Source organism: Oreochromis niloticus, linkage group LG6, assembly GCF_001858045.2.
Source record: "Oreochromis niloticus isolate F11D_XX linkage group LG6, O_niloticus_UMD_NMBU, whole genome shotgun sequence".
In the NCBI taxonomy this organism is placed as follows: domain Eukaryota; kingdom Metazoa; phylum Chordata; class Actinopteri; order Cichliformes; family Cichlidae; genus Oreochromis; species Oreochromis niloticus.
In genome coordinates, this window is record NC_031971.2 from 23,930,283 (window position 1) to 23,949,799 (window position 19,517).

A 19,517-nucleotide genomic window follows, 5' to 3' on the forward strand; every position below is an offset into this window, starting at 1 on the left:
AGCTCCAGGGTTTTGTTTTGAACCTTTGCCTTTATCCTAGTTAATAGAAAATGTTTGATAAATTCACACTAGTGCCAAAACACAGAGCACCAAGACCTGAAACTGTTTGGTTTTATTGATACTTAAAGGACAAAATTATCATAAACTTGTACATCATGAAAAGTGACCACTGAGAAGCCCGTGTCCTGTACAATCAGTGACACTCGAATACTGATCACATCTTAATTTCACCAAAGGACTCATTCCTCCCAGGCGTCTCCATAGACGTTCTTCTTCACTGTACAGAGACAGAAGGAGAAATGCAAATTATTTTACAAATTACTTGAAAGACAGGCTGAACTTGCAAATCTACCTCCATCTATCCACCACCATTTCTTAAGGACATTATTCTAGTCCTCCTGTAAGGTGCAATCCACACTGCATCTTGAATTATAATAAAAGGCAGTAATGACGTCAAATTCTCCCCCCCCTGCTATTCGTTTCCATGCCAGTTGCTCCTCTGCTTGGTCATGATATAGATGCAGGCGCATCGCAGGAATAAGATTCTGCCACAACTAAACAGGATTTTCTTCTTTGATGGATTTCCAGACATTTGGTTTTGTACATTTTACTTCTTTGAATTCTATAAGATTTTTTTTTTTCTCTCTCAACTGTTGATATAATTTAATTATTGTGTCATTTAATGCTAACTTACAGACACTGTCAGAATTATAGACTATGAAGCAACTCCTTTAACAGCTAACTTTGAACCTCTGTAAGACACCACTTTAGAGACACAAACATACAGTTCTTTAATGTTGGTTATCTTCCATTTAGTTTGGCCAAGGAAGGGAAAAAAAGTATTTATCAAGTTCTATACATGCCTTAGCAGTAACAACCTACCCTCTTTCTTGGGTCTTTCTACCTCTTTTGCAGGTGGTGTTTTGAGCAATGCGTCAGCTTTCTGAGTGAGTGTGACCTCATAGTTCTCTCTGTTTTTGAGCCTCAGGTCCTCATAGAGGATAGACGTCCTCTTGGGCTCCTCCTCTTCCACATATGACTGGACTGAAATTTACAGGGCAAAAGATGGGATTTTTTTTTTTTTTTTTTTTTAAAAAGTTCATTTCTACTGGAAAGTTTTGTTGAAATGACGATTGAAACTTGGACAACTGAGTGTTCCAACAGGACAATGATCTCAGTACTTTAAAACTGACTTTGCAATAGATAAAGCAGGTTGCCATTAAGCTGGAGTGGCCTTCAGAAAGCTCAGACCTTAAAGTCTATTAAAAGTTTTTGGAGTACGCTTAAAAAGTCAGACCTGCGCCAGAAAATCAACAGATTTAAATTAACCAAGAAATCCAGCCAGCATTATGCCAGAAGCTTGCTGATGACTACCAGAAGCATATGGCTAAGGTGCAACTTGCTAAGGGACATACAACAAAATATCAGGGGAGATATGTGTATATATTTTTGACCCTCTGTGGATTAGAGAAACTCGAAAATAAATTCAAATTTGTGCACCCAACTCTTGTTTTTTTAAAAGTAATTTCAGATGTATGCTGTACAAGAAAAACTAGTAAATGCTGGACTTTGATGACCACCTCACTGTAACAAGTGAAAAGGAAAGACCTGGTATTCACTGGTAGCACTTTTCTATTCTTGCTGCAAGCAAAATTCAGAGAGCACTTTATCAATATAATATTCATGCTCGTGGAAAATTAACTGAAGATGGCTAGTGGGAGCTGCAAACTCCTTGCAAAAGGAGAACAGGAAGCTTTGGCCCCAGGACCTTCTTTTGGTGAGCTACTGTTGAGAACTCAGTTGTGAATAACCCACATATTGCCCCTTTGGAATACCTGGAGCACTAAAGTCATCTCCTCTGTCCATTTGTGCTGGTGGGTCTGGACTGTAGCCATATCCATAATCTTTGCTGTAGGTGTGGCTCGAGGCCTCTGCAGGCTGGAATATGGGTTCAAAAGACTGAGAGTCTGGGTCACCCAACTCTGACTGAGGACCCTGGGATCTGTAGAGAAGGGGACATATGCTAAAGGCAATGCTGCTGACAGTTAATCTCAACAGGCCAGCATTTAATTAAGTGTATGTGATACTCACTTCAGTGGAGGCAGGCCTGACCTCTGTCTGATAATCTCACCAAGAGGAGAGTTCTCCAGCCTCTTGAATTTTTCCTGACATGTTTTCATATATGACAGTTTTCCAGCCAGGTAGCCACAGAAACCAGCAACTGTAGGGTCAAACACAGTCAAAGAAAAGAAATGAGAAAACAACACAAACTGAGTTTAATAGAGAGGTTTTTCTTATTCTACTCAGTAAATACAGGGTAAGTGTGTGTATGTGTGTTTCCCACATATTTAACACAAACTTACAGGCAACTTTGGGTAAAGATCCAAATCTTGGAGATGCAGACAGAGCCCCTGCAAATTTAACACATTCATGTCAACTTGAGGATCAACATGTGACAATGTTCATTTAACTGATATTGTGCTGATTCCAGTACAGCAGGGATGTTAAACACCCCAGGGCCATTGTTATGGCCCTGGGGCCAGAATGATCTCGCCCCTCTGGATGCTTTAGAGAATGTGAAAATTACAAAGAGAGCATAAATTTCAATATTTCACTGTGCTTTCTGTCAGTTTTAGAGCCATCTTACAAACAGAAATATCAGCAACCCATCAACAGCTCTGTCCTTGCCAGTCCCCAAGACTCCATAGAGGAGGTGGATGTTAACCATGCCAGTGTTCATTATGGACAACACCTCTCACCCCCTGCATGAGACTGTGGAGCCCCTGAGCAGCTCCTTCAGCAGTAGACTGTTACAAACACGGTGTAGGAACAAGCACTATCGCAAGCCCTTCATCCCAACAGCAGTCAAAGTGTACAATATAGACACAGGAAAAGCACCATCTAAAAATACTTGTGTATAAATATAATGTCTAATTTACTTTTTCTTTCTGACCCTTGTAACAAGGGAATTTCCACAGTGTGGGATTAGTAAAGTATCTATCTATAATTATAGATTTATTTATTTATTTTTTTTTAATTATTGCTAGTACTCCATTAATTGGCAGAAGTTCATGTTTTTCACTATTTTCTATAGAAATTAATGTTGTTTTGTGGTAAAAATTGATCAAAATTATCTGTAAAAGAACAAAAAAAAGTTACATTTCTTTCTAAACATTTAAGACCACAGTGACATGCTGATTCACTCCCACATCTTTTCTTTATAAATTGTTTTCATAAGACATCTCTTACATCTTCAGAGTGAAAGAAAGAGGAACACTTTATAATACGTATGACTGATCTGTCCTATTGAAGACCAGATTGGACTGCTCTGAATGTGGCCCACTGTGTAAAATGAGTTTGACACCCCTGCTCCACAGTATGAACAACATTACCTCTGGCCACTAGGGCTTGGGTGATAGCCATGCTGATCACAGAGAAGGGCACCGCTGTGGAGAAATCGTAATGATGTCAGTGTAAACACGACGGAGTCACAACAAACAACATTTTCACATCCTAAACCATCAAGCTGGCATGCACGGGAAACTTACACCTGTAAAAAAAGCTCTCCTGGTTGCACTCTCTCAACACTCTCCTCTCTTCTTCTGTGGGGATGTAGTCAATGTTCAGCGGCGTCTGCAGGTTAACGCAAACACCTTACCGTTAGTTAACAGCCGCTAGAAGTCATAGAAATCCACGCAAACGTTTCCACCTTCAAATTACTGAAATTAAAACGGAGGGCAACAAAGCACACCCCCGTCTCCATAAAACTGCGCGTGCAGTTCATACAAAGTCACTGCCAGCTACCGTAAGCTAACGTGTTAGCATCTAACTTAGTGCGTGTTTATCTCCGTTTTTTACCTGCGCCGGTTGGTGCTGCCGCTCGCCCGGGAAACCTGTAGTGGAGGACGACATACTGACGATAATGTCCAAGCTTCCTGACAACTCAAAGCATGTGAACTAACATAGTGTATGCCACTCGGCGTACTGACTTATATAGTGTTTGGTACAATGTCATTGCTACAGATAGCGCTGACATTAACCCGGAAGTTGAAGGAAAGTTGCATTTGTTTAGCTAACAAAAAATGAGAAAAGAAAAGAAAACGTGTTAAGCTCAGTTTTACTGCTGGAATGTAATCTCCCATGAACATCATTCCAAATAATAAAAAAATAATATCGTTGCAGTTTTATTACTTTAAAACATCTGAAAGAGCTCTCAACTGGGTCTTTTATTTTGAAAAAAAAAAAAGGCTGTTAAAGCGGTACCAATGATGTCTACCCGCTCCCTCTAGTGGATGTGAACTAATTTCTGTCACTTTCCGGTTCACATCTTCACCTATTATTATGCAAACAATTTAATTGTTTTCATAATCATAACTGCCTTATTGTATGGCTATTGGTTTGCTGGTAAGAAGAATTAATTTTTTTAGAGCCACACGTCCAAAGAGATCCGATACTAATGAGAATTATTTTTATTTGGTGAACAGTAGATGGGTCAGCTTGGTTTAGAGTCACAGGTGTCGAACTCCAGGCCTCGAGGGCCAGTGTCCTGCAGGTTTTAGATGTATCCTTGATCCAACACAGCTGATTTAAATGGCTAAATGACCTCCTAAACATGTCTTGATGTTCTCCAGAGGCCTGGTAATGAACTAATAATTTGATTCAGGTGTGTTGGCCCAGGGTGAGCTCTAAAACCTGCAGGACACCAGCCCTTGAGGCCTGTAGTTCGACACCCCTGATGCATCTCACAGGTCCCGTGTCAGGTCTTTGCTGGACATGACTTTTAGATACTGCTTATCTGGTGTAGATATTTTTAGGCCTGCCTTTTTTGTCTTCCACTTGTCCAGTTTGCTCAAATTTGTAAGCACACACTGGACGGAATTACACAGCCTTTTCATGGTTGAATCATTCATAGGTCAGTATTAAGTGACTTAAGAAACAAAAAGCATTCCTGTGAAAATAGCCAGGTGCAAGTACTTTGATTTAATATAAACAAATAAATCATAAAACCTGAAGAAGTATTTCTCAAGAACATTTTAAAAACATGACAAGAAAGTCTGGCTGCTAGAAAGCAAAATGAGGGGCGACTCAAGATGTTTGCATAGTGTGTCACATAATCATATATGTCTCATCATATTATATTTTACAATACTACAAGTTTTTATAATATACATTATGCATGCTACATAATATTTCAATTGAAAAACACATTAAATTTTACTATAATTTTATGCATGTTGTCCTGATTATTTAGACTTTACAGACAGCAAAATGCTTTCCAGAGTTGCACAACTAATTTTTCTGTACTTCGTGCGTGATGTATCAGTTTAGGAACCATTAATGGCAACTTGATTTGCATTAAAAATAATATACAGGGCCACAGATGTGTGATAAGAGCTAAATTGTGCAGTGCTGTAATAGCATGGTATAGTGCCTAGATGATGCTGTTGCACTTGTAAACTGAAAAAGACTTTGCCTCACATCCTCCTGAGAACCAGCCTATTCATTTATGTCCTCTTTAACAGACAATTGTTTTTGGTCTGTGTCTTTGGACATATTTGAGCTACCATAATAAGCCCTGTTGTGCTCAAAAGAGAACATCCTGGCTTTTCCAATATCTCATGTGTTTGGGTGGCCTCTTTCAGCTCCAAATAGGCTGGATATCACAAAAGAAGTTCAACTGAAACACAATTGTTTCCTTGGTTCTTAGAAGGACATGACATGTACAGGCACATATATGCATCAAAAGGCCTTTTAATGCTGCTATTAAGGAGAAGATTAAGCCTGTGAATCTTTTTATCCTAAGCATGTTCAAAATCCGTACAACAGAAGAGAGGCCATAATCAATAAAAGTAAAAGAAAACTAAAAGATGAGGTCAGTTGTATCCTTTGTCACCTTAGTTATCTTCCATTTGGTTTTACTGCATGGCAGGAGATGCCAGGCTAAAGGGTATATGTGCCTTAGCTGTGTTGGTGTGTGATGGAGGTGCTCCTGTTTAGGTGTAAGGCCAAACTGGAATGCTAAGGCATAATCAGGCAATCAGAACTGTAGCTGGAGAGTTGTAATTTGTAGGCTTTTGGGAGAACCAGACGGGCACCTCAGTGCACTGGGTTGCAGAGGGGCACAGCGTGGCTTCTGGGACAATCAATACTGGCAATGGTTTCATTAGGTCACTGCAGAGTTACTTGAGCTAACCACACTGTTACATAACTGGGCCACTCAGTTAGCTCTAAGATGTGGTACAAATTACTTGCTGAGTTAACTGTGGCACTTTGGTTTGTTTTTTGGATTAATATTAACTACCCCCATTTAAAAAGATCAGTTACACATTTGTTTGGTTAATCTGTCTAAAATCAGTGATCTCTAATAAAACTGTCCTCTTACACAGATTTCCTTTATGAAAGTTAAGCTGTTCAGTATTTGTTAAAAGTGCTTAAAAAAATCACATTAGCACTTCTTTAAAATGGAAAATTATGAGTTCATATTTATTTCATGTGCATCCACATTGACAAGCTGAACCTAATAAATTAGCAACAGAGCATTTGGTCAGATGGGAAGCATACATGGAAATGTCCCACAGGGGCTTGTTGTGCACTAGAGCAGTGGATCCTGGATTCCCATGTTGGCGCAGCTACCACGGAGATTCAGTCCTTCACTTTGGCGCAGACTGACTTCTACTTTTTTTGTTATGAAGAGTTTTATGGAGCTAAACTTAGTTCACTGGCATTTTGAAATATTGACCAACGGGTAGCTGGATTAGGAAAATCAATAATTTCTATCCAAAAATGCTCCAAAAATACACTCAAGTTGGACTTCTATGACATTATAGACCCACCCCACCCCCATTACAGTCAATGATCACACCCCACCGCCCTGTGTGGTATAGATAAATCTTTGTCAGGGAATCCATTGTGTCTGTCACCTCTTTCCCATGTTAATCTCAGGGTCCACCAGCTGGAGCTATCCTCACTCTGAGAGCTGTGCATGAGACATGCAACAAAGAATTATTTTTTTATTTTTTAACAGCTAAATGAAGTACAGAGTTTTTGCTTTAAAAGTTCATGTTTTAAATGGATGATCATACTTTCAAATGGGACAAGCAAACAGAACTGATTATGAGTTTTGCGTGTAAAACGTACAAAGTATATCGGTAAGGTAAGTTTAGCAGCAGGTGTGGAGGTGCAGTTGAAAGCTGACGCCACCAGCCTGAGACTTATCAGGTACAATGTGAGTTGGATTGCAACACCACTGGCAGAAAGATTAAAGCCGAGTCAGGTAAGACTAATCAAAGTTTGGAAGGTGTGTTCTTCTTATCATCGTGACGGAAGTGTTCCCGGTGATGTGAACACTGCACATCACATTTTCATTTGGTCTACATTGACCCCTCTCCCACCTTTTCTACTCTATCTGCACGAAGGCAGCATTTTTAAACCTGAGGCCAAAGTAAAAAGTGCACGGGAAGGATGGACACACTACATCTGCCACAGGTGAGGACAGACATGTCTCAGTCAATCTTCTAATTATTTTTGCTGCTGTTAACTGAAAACTGAATGCAAATCTGGAGTATTTAAATTAATAAAATTATATGATGGATGGGGAGAATCAGTATGGGTCAAGAGTTCATGAACTATAACATTTGTATGGCAACACAAGGATGTGTGTAGTTTTTGAAATTTTATTTATTTCTTAATGTTTTAAATATGTTTTAACATGCATACTGCTCATACAGTATGCACGTGGCTCTTCATTCATGTGAAAAAAACAAAACAAAACTTGAGCTGGAATTCAGAACAGAAAACACTGAAATTAAGTCTGAAAGTGATTGGATGTGGTCCACTGAAGCCCAGCATGTGAAAACTAAAACTGACGTTCAATATTAGCTGTGCAGTAATCCTCTTATGAACGAGTAATGATAGAAAACCGGGCACAGCTTAGACAAATAGTGCACACTTAGAAGCTTTACAAATTATTATCAAAGTATAAACAATAGCAAAATGATGAAACATACCCCAGAGTGTTTTCTTTTTGTCATACTGTCCAGTGACTGGAATTTTACTGGAATTACATGTGACACAAAGATCAATACCCTGGCATTAGACAAGATGTGTGTGTGTGTGTGTGTGTTATTCCTGAAGCCAATACCTGCTGGAGAAAATTAGTTTGTTTTAAAAAGCGAGGAGTCGATACAGCTGAATGAGGTTTTCTGTATCTTTGCTTAGTTTGCTGCATTGTTAGTTAACTGCAATCATCACTCTAACAGATTGCTGCAAAAATAGAGGAAATTTTACACAGCGATGCATCATTCTGTGTAAATGCTTGCTGCATTTAGGGATAACAGCAAGCTGCTTTACAGTTTATGTATAATATTGCGTTTTTTCTTTGTGTGATCTAAATATTGCCATAACTTCGATATAATGTAAGTATTGTTTGTATGACTAAAGCTAAATGAGTGAAAATTAATCTGATTTTTTTTTCAGCAAATGGCTACAAAAAACAAATGTAAGGAAGAAAACGATGAGAAAAATGGATATAAAAGTAAAGGTGTGTAAGGAAAAGCTACTGATTGATTTCATCAGAATTACATGTGTGTGTGCAGCAGGACAAAAATGGTCTTTTTTTCCCATTATTTATAGAAATCAAAGCGAGCCCTGCACATTCCACCGCGGCTCTGATCGTGGATGAGCCGGAGGACACAGATCCGTGGGACCTGCCAGAACTGAAGGATGCGGGTGTCCCGTGGTCAGGTGTAGACTCGTTGTTTCTAAAAGTACAAGCAATGTCTCATCAAGGACTGTGATAAGACAGTGCTGATAAGATTGCATTTCCAAATCAAGCCTAGTGATTCAGAACATTTGCTGTACATTACACCATAAAGAGCTGCAGTAAAACACAAAGTCCTGCAGCTAAAGAGTTACTGTTTGTTTTAGTGATAATTAAAATATTCACTGAGAATCTTTCATATTTGATTTTTAAACAAAGTAACCCCCCCCCCTTTTGCAAACACATGTTTCATATTTCGAGTTTGTCTGTAAGTTTGACGATTTTGTAAATATTTAGCTAAAAACAGTTTAAAGTGTTGATCTGTGTAAAACTAAAAGAATAAGACATAAAAGGCTTTTCATGTTTTAAACATTAATATACACTCTAGTTTGCTTCTGGATCATCATTACCTCATTTTAAGAAGTTCAAACATTGACCTGATTACTTGAACAGTGTACCAGTAATAAATGGTAGTGTTGATGATAGCAGTGAACAAACGTCCTGTTAAGATAAGATAAATTAGGTAAATTTGCTTTGACTGCAATGGAGATGAACTCTAAAATTATAGAACATAATACTACTAGTATATAAAATTATTAGTGCTGTCAGCGTTAATCTTTTCAAAATTACATTAACGCGGCAAATCTCCGTTAGCGAGTTAGTGCGTGGGGCTGCACAGCGTCAACGCGTTAGCACGGTTTGGTCATTAACGTGTTAGCACCGTGCAGTCCCACGCGATTAACGCTGGCAGCACTAAAAATTATACATAAATTACTATATTCACTCCTCTTTGAAACCAGTGCCACTGGTCTATAGAGCTCGTGGCTGAAGAGTTGGCAGTTCGTCTTGTTAATCGGAAGGTTGCCGGTTCGATCCCGTCTCCGACACTTCACCTGTTGCCTGCTGGTGGTAGTCAGAGGGCCCGCTGGCGCCAGTGTCCGGCAGCCTCGCCTTTGTCATTGCGCCCCAGGGCAGCTGTGGCTACAATGTAGCTTGCCATCACAAGTGTGAGGATGGGTGTGTAAATGACTGAATGTAGTGTAAAGTGCTTTGGGGTCCTTAGGGACTAAGTAAAGCGCTATACAAATACAGGCCATTTATAGAGCTTATAATAAAGAAGAAGGGGGGGAAAGGTGTATTTCGGTGTAATAGTGGTATATTTTTCTTTGTCTCTTTCTGTTTGTTTCAGCACTGGATACCAAAGGGAAGGTCCTCACAGTGCTGATATCAGTGGGGAAGCTGATTCTGCTTTTAGGTTTCCTCTATATGTTCGTCTGTTCTCTTGACATCCTGAGCTCAGCTTTCCAGCTTGTGGGAGGTACTCACTCTTAAACTTATCAGAAGCTATGAGTTAATGTAATGTTGAGCAATAAACTTGCAAGTTATAGTCCTTTTACCACAGCAGACATCTTGTTTTTAAGACACTGTGCACAGTCACAATGTGACTGGAAGTCACCTTTAGCAGTACTCAGCTCTACTACTGTTTAAAATGTACCCGATCACCAATCCCAAGCACAAAATTTTTATATTCAGAAATAAAATATGGTATGAATATGAAAATGTTCAGTCTCTAATGTTCACCTGGTCCAGGTAAAACGGCAGGTGACATCTTTCAGGACAACAAAATTTTGTCCAACCCTCTGGCTGGTTTAGTCATTGGTGTTCTAGTCACCCTGCTGGTCCAGAGCTCATCCACTTCCTCCTCCATAGTTGTCAGCATGGTCTCCTCTGGTTGTGAGTATGAACTTCTCCCCTCTACCAGCACATATAGAAACACATCCATGCACAGAAAACATATCATGAGTGAGGATGATATTGAAGGATGTCTGTGTGCTTCCACAGTGTTAACAGTTCAGGTGGCCGTTCCTATCATCATGGGCACCAACATCGGCACCTCGGTCACAAACACACTAGTCGCCATGACGCAGGCTGGTGAACGCAACACTTTTCGGAGGTAATGAATTTGTGCTTCATGGAAGCTTCCTTTCCTTCTGCTAAACAGAAAAAGTAACCCAGGAGAAAATATGTGTGTGTTCTTCATTATATTGTAGTAATATACAAAAATATATACCTTGCAAATCTTGTGGGCATTCTCCCACAGTATCTAGAGGAACACCCTGATGAATTATAGCTCTGTTCAGACATTTACATGCACTCATCATGGGCATGGATGTATGGTTATTCTGGGATTTCCATGTTTTCTTTTAACTGCTCTTTTTCCAGAGTGAATTGATTGTACAGAATACATCTTTACTGACTTAAAAAACAGGATTGGGTGCATAAATTTGAATTTTCTGTAATCTACACATGGTCAAAATTATACACACAGGCCCAAATATATACTTTATCCACTCCAAAACCAGTTTTGATGTGTAAAGTCCAACTGTTTCCAAGTTTCAACCGTCTAGCTATTGCTTTAAGATTAAGCTAGAGAATGTGTAGGATCTTTAGCTTCTCCTTTGCTTCCACATATGGGGGTTCTGTTGAAGGTCTCAGTCCATGACGATATAATACTCACTTCACTGTGGACTGTTACGTGGTATTTCAGAAGTTTCTAGTTCATGGCAGGCTTGTTCCAGAATATCCTAAGCAATTTCTTCTCATCCCGGGGTAACAGTTTGGGTCTTCCTCCAGAACTCTACAGTTCTTCTTCTATGCTGGCAAAGAGAAATTATCAGCTGTAGTCACTTATGATCACTAATAAGTTAATAGTTCTTGGCCTCATTAAGTTAAAAGACATTGTAGAATCTTTAGCACCACATGTTAATAAATTTGAGTGAGTGTATGAGTGTAGTTGAGCCTGTGTAGATTAGAGAAAATCCAAAATAAATTTAAATTAAAAAATTCTTGCTTTTTTTAATCATTTAAAGTCAGTAAAATGTATTCTGTACAATCATTCCACCCTGAAAGAAGAACAGTTCAATGATGTCATTAAAGTCAAAAATTACCATGACATTCATGCCAATTATAAATGCATGTAAGCATCTGACCCCAACTATAGCTTTCCTTACTGCAGCAGCAGTACATGTGATGATCTGTCCTGAAAAGATGAACATAGGTAAATTAAAAGTGTGATGAACTTACTGTGAAGTTATATATATTTCCGTCAGAATTACTTTATTGTATTTTTATGGATGCTATTATCTGCATTCAATTTTAGATAACTAATACTGTTAATTTTATTTCATTTTATGATGTTTTGTTCTTTTCTTGACCTGTTTTACTTAGCTGTAAATGAATATTAATCGGTCTGGTCTGTTTTATTACTGTCTTATTATTATCTTACCTCTGAAGCCCTTTGAACTCCAATAACCTGCAACTATGTAACTGACAAACAGCCTTCTTTTCAACCTGAGATTCTCAGGCCCCCGGGAAATAAAATAAATACAAAATTAACCATGTAATATTTAATACAAATAAATAAATCAACAAACAAAATAATTAATTAATTTTTATTTTATGAATCTCAGGTTCAGAGATAAGATAAATGGTACACATTTCCTAGAATTCTTTACCTGGAAAACAGTGATATCACGCTTTCATTAGAAAGATCAAAGGTCATTGTTGTCTTGCTTTTGTCTTTCATTATGCACTTAGAGCTTTCGCAGGGGCCACGGTGCACGACTTCTTTAACTGGCTCTCAGTGTTGGTGCTGCTGCCTCTGGAGGTAGCCAGTGGTTATTTGTTTGTGGTCACCAAGCTCATCACTGATTCATTCGAAATCCAGAGTGGAGAGGCCCCAGATCTGTTAAATGTGATCACTGACCCCCTCACTGAATCAATCATACAGGTAAGATGTCATTATTATCTTAATTTTGCAAGCAACAAACAAACATGCAGCTGCCTTATTTGGTTTTTGGTCATCAATCTGGTGAAAAAACGTGCTTGACAGGCTTGGATGATACAGTAAGAGTGGCCATGCATGGCATATATATATAACAGCAGAATTTCACCTCTATCTAAAATGACACACAAAGTATTAAGTAGCATGATTCATTTCCTGAAAGATGAATGCTGACATGAAAGTCTGCAGTCTATTGCTTGTTTTCACACTCTTAACGTTATCAGACAGATAAGATGCTCACATATAAGGCTGTTATCTTCTCATGGTTTATAGTTTACAGTTTCCTCCTCCCTTTTTCCTTCTGACTCAGCTGGATGCATCTGTGATTAGTGGGATTGCCACCGACGATCCAGAAGCTAAAAACAAGAGCCTCATAAAGAGATGGTGCCAAACCTTCACCAACACAGTAAGACCAAAGCATGTCAAATATATCCAAATATACTCCAAAGAACCAAGAATTAAATGCTGAATATATGTTTTCCACCCTGTTTCAGACCTTAATGAATGTCACAGTTCCTGGTCCAGAGAACTGTACCTCTCCGTCTCTGTGCTGGGTTGATGGCAACTATACCTTCACGCTAAAGAACATTTCTGAGACATACAATATAAAGAAATGTAAGACCACTATTTACTTTAATTTAATTATGTAAATAAGGGAATAATGTTTCCATCACAATATAATACACAGTCTCCTTGTAGAGACCTTTGGATTGAACTGTGTAATTTTTATTGTCCTTGTGGGACAGTAGTCTGCCTAGATTAAGCATCTCATATACATATATATACATTAGAAATACATCAGATGTCATCATAATAATATTGCAGCTTACTAATAGCACTAGTCGTCCATCAGTAAATTGCATACAAAAGTTGCATACAGAAGTTACTACAGAAGTATCAAACATTATATGAACAAAAGTAGTGGGACACCTACACGTTATACCTACAGGAGCTGCTTCAGCTTGGAGACTCATGCCATGAAGCTTCCAGCACACAGTTTTTGTGCTGATGTTAATGCCAGAGGTATTGAGCTGTTCAGTTATTGCATCAGTAGAGCACTGGTGACTTTTATGCACCACGCTCCTCAGCACTCAGTTTATCAGGTCTACCTCTTTAGGGCTGAGTTGCTGTGGTTCCCGAATGCTTCCACTTTGCAACAAAACTACTTCGACTTGATCGTGGAAAAAAAAAAAAATGTTACAAACTGACTTGCTGCATTGCGTTGCAGTACCTTACTCAAATTCAGTGGCCCATTCTTTTACAAATGTTTATAATGGTAGACTTTTTTACACTCCTGTGGCAATGAGGCTGAATGAAACACTTGAATTCAAAGACATGTTAAGACATGTGGGCCAGTAGTTTTGTCCATATTGTGTATTTCTTTCTTGTAATTATGTGCGTGTTTCTGTGTGTTGCCAGGTACACACCTCTTTGTGGATGTGAATCTGTCCGATATGGCGGTGGGTCTGATTCTGCTGGCTCTCTCTCTGCTCGTGCTCTGCTCCTGCCTGATCCTCATAGTCAAGCTGCTCAACTCTATGCTGAAGGGACAGGTGGCTGTTGTCATCAAGAAAGTCCTCAACACCAGTGAGCATCACTGCACTCTATAAATTCTGTAAAAAACTGGATGCGATGTGTAGAATAATACATGAATGTTCTTGTATCTCTGCACAGATTTCCCATTTCCCTTCGGTTGGGTCACGGGCTACATCGCCATTTTAGTCGGAGCTGGAATGACCTTCATCGTGCAGAGCAGTTCAGTGTTCACTTCTGCCATTACTCCACTAGTTGGTGAGGTTAATTATGCATTCATCCATTACTTCTATCACCTCCATGTATTTATTATTAAAAACAGCATTGATGCACGATTGCGAATATTTGTTTTCTTCCAAATATTTTTTTTCTAAAGATTTCTATATCTTGTTTGTCTTCTTTATGTGACTCATGGTGTAAGGATGTGAAAATATGTATTCCAACCATGTCGTTTTTAATCCAATAGGCATTGGTGTCATCAGTATAGAGAGAGCGTACCCGCTGTGTCTTGGTTCAAATATCGGCACAACCACCACAGCCATTCTGGCAGCCATGGCTAGTCCCGGAGAAACTCTGGCTGACGCTCTACAGGTCGGTCATTCCTACAAAAACACTCTCCTGTCCTGGTTAACATTAAATGTGTCAGTAATTGTATTTAGCACCACTACAAGCCTTTCTAAGGTTTTATACTGTACTTCTTCTTATTTAAAAAAATAAATAAATTCTTAATTTATAGTAATTTGAATATCATTGCAGGTACATCTTCTCATGAGAAATTATGTCATATTTGCTATTTAACATATTTCCTATGGTTACTTACATATTAAGGTCTGCAAAAATCCAAATGACTAATTTTACCCTAATAATAATATTGTTTCCGACTAATTTAATTTTTATTCAACTGTGACATTTAGCTTAACTTTAAATTTGTGGTTTGAGGGAGAAATTGGGAAAGAACTGTTGGAAATATAAACTTACTGGACACTTCATTAGGTACACCTTATCAACTGCTTGTTAATACTATCCAGAAAAGTTGGGATGTTCTTTAAATTTGAACAAAATGAAAACTAAAAGACTTTCAAATCACATGAGCTCGTATTTTATTCACAACTCCAAACATAGATAACATAACAAATGTTAAAACGGAGAAATCTTATAACTGATTAACAAAATGAGCTCATTTCAGAATTTGCTGTAAACAACATACATTGAGCTTTGCATCAAAGATTCAGGCCGGTCGTAGTGGTGAAATGGGGTGGGAGATATTTGGCACATTTTGGCCCCCAGTACCAACTGAGCATCTTCTGCTGGCTGCATCCAGCAGGATAACGCATCATGTCATAAAGCTCAAACTATGTCAAACTGGTTTCTGGAACGTGACAATGAGTTCACTGTAGTCATCCCAGCCTCCACAGTTACCCGATATCAATCAAATAGAGCACCTTTGGGATGTGGCAGGATGAGAAATTCATATCATGGATGTGCAGCTGACCCATCTGCGGAAGCTGTATGATGTTATCGTCAATATAGACCAAAATCTCTGAATCTTGTTGAATGCATGTCATGAAGAATTAAAGTCCAAGCAAGGTGTACCTAATAAAGTGACCAGTATCTTTGTGGCACTGACATCTTGTGCCAAATCATTTAATTATTTTCAATAAAACAGAAACTTATCAGGAAATTATCAACCTGTAAAAGATGCCATTTTTTACCCTGAATTTGTAGCAAGCTACTTCTTTGCACTTACACTGATGCTTGTTGTTTGTTAACCATTCAGATTGCCCTCGTGCACTTCCTGTTCAACATCTCTGGTATTATTCTGTGGTATCCCATTCCATTTACCCGCGTCCCTATCCGGTTGGCTAAAGGTCTGGGCAACATCACGGGCAAGTACCGCTGGTTTGCTGTAGTCTACATCATCTGCTGCTTCTTCGTTTTACCGCTTTTCATTTTCGGCCTGTCACTGGCTGGCTGGAAGGTACTGGTGGGCGTGGGTGTTCCTCTGCTCATCATGTTGATCATAATCATTGTGATCAACATACTACAAAAGCGGAAACCTGGGTGGCTGCCTGCAGTCCTGCGATCCTGGGACTTCCTCCCACTATGGGCACACTCCCTGGCTCCCTGCGACAAAGCAGTTGGTGTTTTAATCGCAAAATGCTGCTGCTGCTGCAAATGCTGCCAAGCTGTATCCGACGACCAAGAAGACAGAGCAGAACAATTGGAAAATAACAGGACAACACACACAGCAGTATATGACAATCCTGCAATGAGTGTAGAGAATGAAGCGGAAGATGGGATAAAAATAGAGTTAAATATCCTGAAAATGACCAGGCTTTGAGATTTGATACTTTAAGTGCAGTTGTGGCCCTGAACATTACGGTGATTTTGGACTTTTAATGATTTCTTTAACTGTTGTTTCTCCAGGGGGGGATGAAGCCAACTTACAGGACTTTAAAAAGAACTGGGTGCAAGTTTGAATGTATTTTGGATTTTCTCTAATCCACACAGGGTCGAAATTATACATAAACTCATTTAGGTTGTGGTGATTGTTCTACAATGTTATTAAAACACTTTTTTTTTTTTACCTGCATTTCTAAAAAAAAAACAAAAAAACTGCCTCTAATCTTCAGTTCAAACAGTTCTCTGTAAGTACAAGTCATTTGTCACCACTTTGCCAACTTCTAGAAGAAGACCCCAACTGTCACCCCTTAGATGACAGGAAATTGTTCAGGAACATGTTGAGAAACCACAAAGGCTCAAGACTGCCATGAACTGGAAACTGCTGGAACACCAGCAGAAGGAACTGAACAACTGAAGCATGTTTTACATTGCCATGGACTGAGACGGCGCTGACCAAGAAAGAAGTCCCTGCTCCAAAATCAACACCTTCAACAACTGATCTGCAATTTTCAGCTGCCCACGTGGACGAGCCAAATGGCAAATTTTATGGTCAGGTGACACAAAGATTGAGCTGTTTGATCACAATGACAAGAGGTATGTTTGGATGGTTAAAGGTGAGGCTTTCAAACCTAAGAACACAATTTTATGGATTATGCTTAAAAGCCAATCAAACTCTGCCAAGACTAATGGATGCCAAAAGTATCTGGTCGGACTGCAACATAAGGGACATTTAATCAAATATATCATTTTGATGCTTTGTGGATGAGAGAAATTCCAAAATAAATTCAAACTTGTGCACTGTCATTCCACCATGGAAAAAACAGTTCCAAGAAATCATTAAAAATCCCCAAATTGCCACGATGTATTTAAAGTTCCTACCACAACTGTATGTGTGTGACTGTGTGTGATGCAAAGAAACATACTAATGGACATATTGTAGTGTAACATAGGAAATGACTGCGTAGACAAATGTAGTAAAATGTTACATCGTTAACTGAAGTGACCTTGAAATACAAGTGGAAAGCTATAGTTATATTAATGTCAGCAAATCCTATGAAAGGATCAAAACCAACAACTTTAGTTTCTCAGAGTCATCATATCATGACCCCAATCCTAACCCTAACACTAAGGCTAGCCAATCAGAATGTGTGTATGTGTGTTTTTTTTCACAGAATATGTAATATTTGTTTTGGGGGGTTTTCGTCATTTAAAAACATTTGATTTTTTTCTCCCAAAAAGGTCCTTCTTGACTTTTTCCACAGCATACTATTAGAGTGGGGTTAGGGTTATTATCTATGATGACTTAGACCTCGGAGTACTAATACTTTATAATTTAGCAAGTTTATGATTTTTAACATCAAATCAGTTCGGCCTTGCTGAAGACATAAATGCATCAGTGCAATTCTATTAACCTTATAAAGGACATCATCGTTTCTTAAAGCATCTTGGTACTTTAATTGTTTTTACCTTCATTGTTTAAATGAAGGGAAATTGAATTTTTATTTGACTATTCTTCAGCTGCAAGTCAGGGAACAAGTCAGGGAACAAGACAGGGAACTGTGACAGTGCCAGTCAAATACTTTCACCCAGACAGGAAGATTTTCCCTATTTAACATTTTGCTATAACATTTTTTATTTTATTTATGAGTCTTGCTGAGTTGATGAACTAAAATTTTAATAGTTCCCTGGTTCATGAGTAAAAAGTTGAAAAACCTAAAGGCTTCAGCCAAATTTTATTTTGTGTCATTGTGTCAGTATGCCATCATGATTTCCTGCCTGCTCGTTGAACATTTAGCTCATGTGTACAGCCTCAGAACTGGTAGCATGGCTATAAAGCGGTGTATGATATGAGAAAATCTGGCTACACAGACAAAGCTAGACTCAATCATGTTGACTTTGGTCTTTTAAATGAATTTGTGTGTGGATATAAAATTGCAGAATATCACCATTCTTATCCTTTTGACATCTGAGTAACTGCATTGTCATGACTAACATAACATAACATTTAACATGCTAACTGAGGTCTGTGGAGTCTGAGATGTAGTGCTTGTTGTTTTTGTTTTGTTTTGTTTTGTTTCTTTGCAGTTTCATTGGCACACCAACCTGTCATGTTTCCCTAGTTTCATCATTTTCCCATTTTTGTATTTTTATACAGAGAAAAAAAATCACCGTGTATAAAAGACACATTCAGATCTTTAAAACATCGTTTTAAGGTGTAATATAACTTTGTAATTGAAGAGGTAATTGTATTCAAGGAATATATAGTCTGGAATTAGATGAATGCGCATCTAACAATTTGTTTTTGTTTGTTTAATTGTGAGTTGTCCCCCCAAAAAACTGTGTTAAAAAGCAAAAAGAATAAAATAATGCTAGATTCATCATTTGGTATGCTTTCCTGACCCGTCTATATGCTGATCATTTCTATATAGCCCTGTTATCGGTGTTATTTGTTTCTGAGCTAAGCAAAGTATAGGGAGGGTGTTCAAAGTGTTAAGAGAGATAAAGCCAGAGCCCTGCAATGGTAAGAGCTGCCTCAGCAGGGGTCCAGAATACAAGGTCGTCACGTGGTTCATGTAGGCTTTAGCTAGTTCCAGGAAGTGCTTAGCAGGCAATGGGAATACAGAGAGACATTTATATATATATATATATATATATATATATATATATATACATATATATATATGTACACTTTGCTGTAAAATAAGTTGGTCCACTGGAATGGATTTGAGGGTTCTGGAAAGACCTGCCCAGTGTCTAAAAATGTCATAAACTTTGTTAGTATTATTAAATTATTCTTTCATACTTTTTTTAATGACTGTCCAAAGGTCTCTCATTGTACAGTCACTGTATTGTTAGATATGTGAAGTTTTAAATATTGATGTTTTGTTATATTTCTTTTTTTTCTAGACACCATCTACATCTACAAGATTGTATGTGTTTAGTTATTTCTGATCCTATTTCCTTGATTATTTTCTTTAC

At 38.4% G+C, this 19,517-nt stretch overlaps 2 protein-coding genes and 1 long non-coding RNA gene across 5 annotated transcripts; 1 reads left to right on the forward strand and 2 right to left on the reverse strand.

Annotated features, from left to right (window-relative positions):
* Window positions 1-97: 97 nt before the first annotated feature.
* LOC100694951 (OCIA domain-containing protein 1) lies at window positions 98-4,065 on the reverse strand. The gene is made up of 8 exons (XM_005469882.4): window positions 3,859-4,065; window positions 3,549-3,633; window positions 3,393-3,446; window positions 2,364-2,411; window positions 2,092-2,221; window positions 1,836-2,002; window positions 883-1,044; window positions 98-277 (listed from the first exon to the last, which is right to left on the reverse strand). The coding sequence occupies exons 1-8, from the start codon at window positions 3,910-3,912 to the stop codon at window positions 240-242; spliced, it is 738 nt and encodes a 245-aa protein (XP_005469939.1). The 5' UTR covers window positions 3,913-4,065; the 3' UTR covers window positions 98-239.
* A 2,495-nt stretch (window positions 4,066-6,560) lies between these two features.
* On the forward strand, window positions 6,561-19,156 carry slc34a2a (solute carrier family 34 member 2a). The gene is made up of 14 exons (XM_003447914.5): window positions 6,561-7,273; window positions 7,416-7,485; window positions 8,476-8,539; window positions 8,632-8,742; window positions 9,948-10,076; window positions 10,349-10,492; window positions 10,601-10,712; window positions 12,356-12,548; window positions 12,913-13,008; window positions 13,097-13,217; window positions 14,022-14,189; window positions 14,277-14,393; window positions 14,602-14,726; window positions 15,913-19,156. The coding sequence occupies exons 2-14, from the start codon at window positions 7,462-7,464 to the stop codon at window positions 16,474-16,476; spliced, it is 1,968 nt and encodes a 655-aa protein (XP_003447962.2). The 5' UTR covers window positions 6,561-7,273; window positions 7,416-7,461; the 3' UTR covers window positions 16,477-19,156.
* LOC102078681 (uncharacterized) lies at window positions 10,436-15,944 on the reverse strand. 3 transcript variants are annotated; one of them, XR_269291.4, is made up of 4 exons: window positions 15,883-15,944; window positions 14,030-14,143; window positions 11,277-11,410; window positions 10,436-10,513 (listed from the first exon to the last, which is right to left on the reverse strand). It is a non-coding gene; the product is annotated as an uncharacterized LOC102078681 (long non-coding RNA). The 3 variants fall into 3 exon arrangements; XR_001224666.2 differs by lacking the exon at window positions 15,883-15,944 and adding an exon at window positions 14,634-14,683; XR_002062354.1 differs by lacking the exon at window positions 15,883-15,944 and adding an exon at window positions 14,634-14,683 and having other exon boundaries at window positions 11,277-11,415.
* Window positions 19,157-19,517: the final 361 nt, after the last annotated feature.

What these genes read in the sequence shown, in the direction of transcription:
- LOC100694951 (XM_005469882.4), bottom strand. Translation starts at nt 3,912, where the DNA reads ATGTCGTCCTCCACTACAGGTTTCCCGGGCGAGCGGCAGCACCAACCG. An exon ending in GGAGAGCTTTTTTTACAGGT is followed by an intron (nt 3,447 to 3,548) that starts GTAAGTTTCCCG and finishes ATTTCTCCACAG; the next exon opens with CGGTGCCCTTCTCTGTGATC. An exon ending in TCAGGCCTGCCTCCACTGAA is followed by an intron (nt 2,003 to 2,091) that starts GTGAGTATCACA and finishes CCTTCTCTACAG; the next exon opens with ATCCCAGGGTCCTCAGTCAG.
- slc34a2a (XM_003447914.5), top strand. Translation starts at nt 7,462, where the DNA reads ATGGACACACTACATCTGCCACAG. An exon ending in GAACGCAACACTTTTCGGAG is followed by an intron (nt 10,713 to 12,355) that starts GTAATGAATTTG and finishes TTATGCACTTAG; the next exon opens with AGCTTTCGCAGGGGCCACGG. An exon ending in TGCCATTACTCCACTAGTTG is followed by an intron (nt 14,394 to 14,601) that starts GTGAGGTTAATT and finishes TTAATCCAATAG; the next exon opens with GCATTGGTGTCATCAGTATA.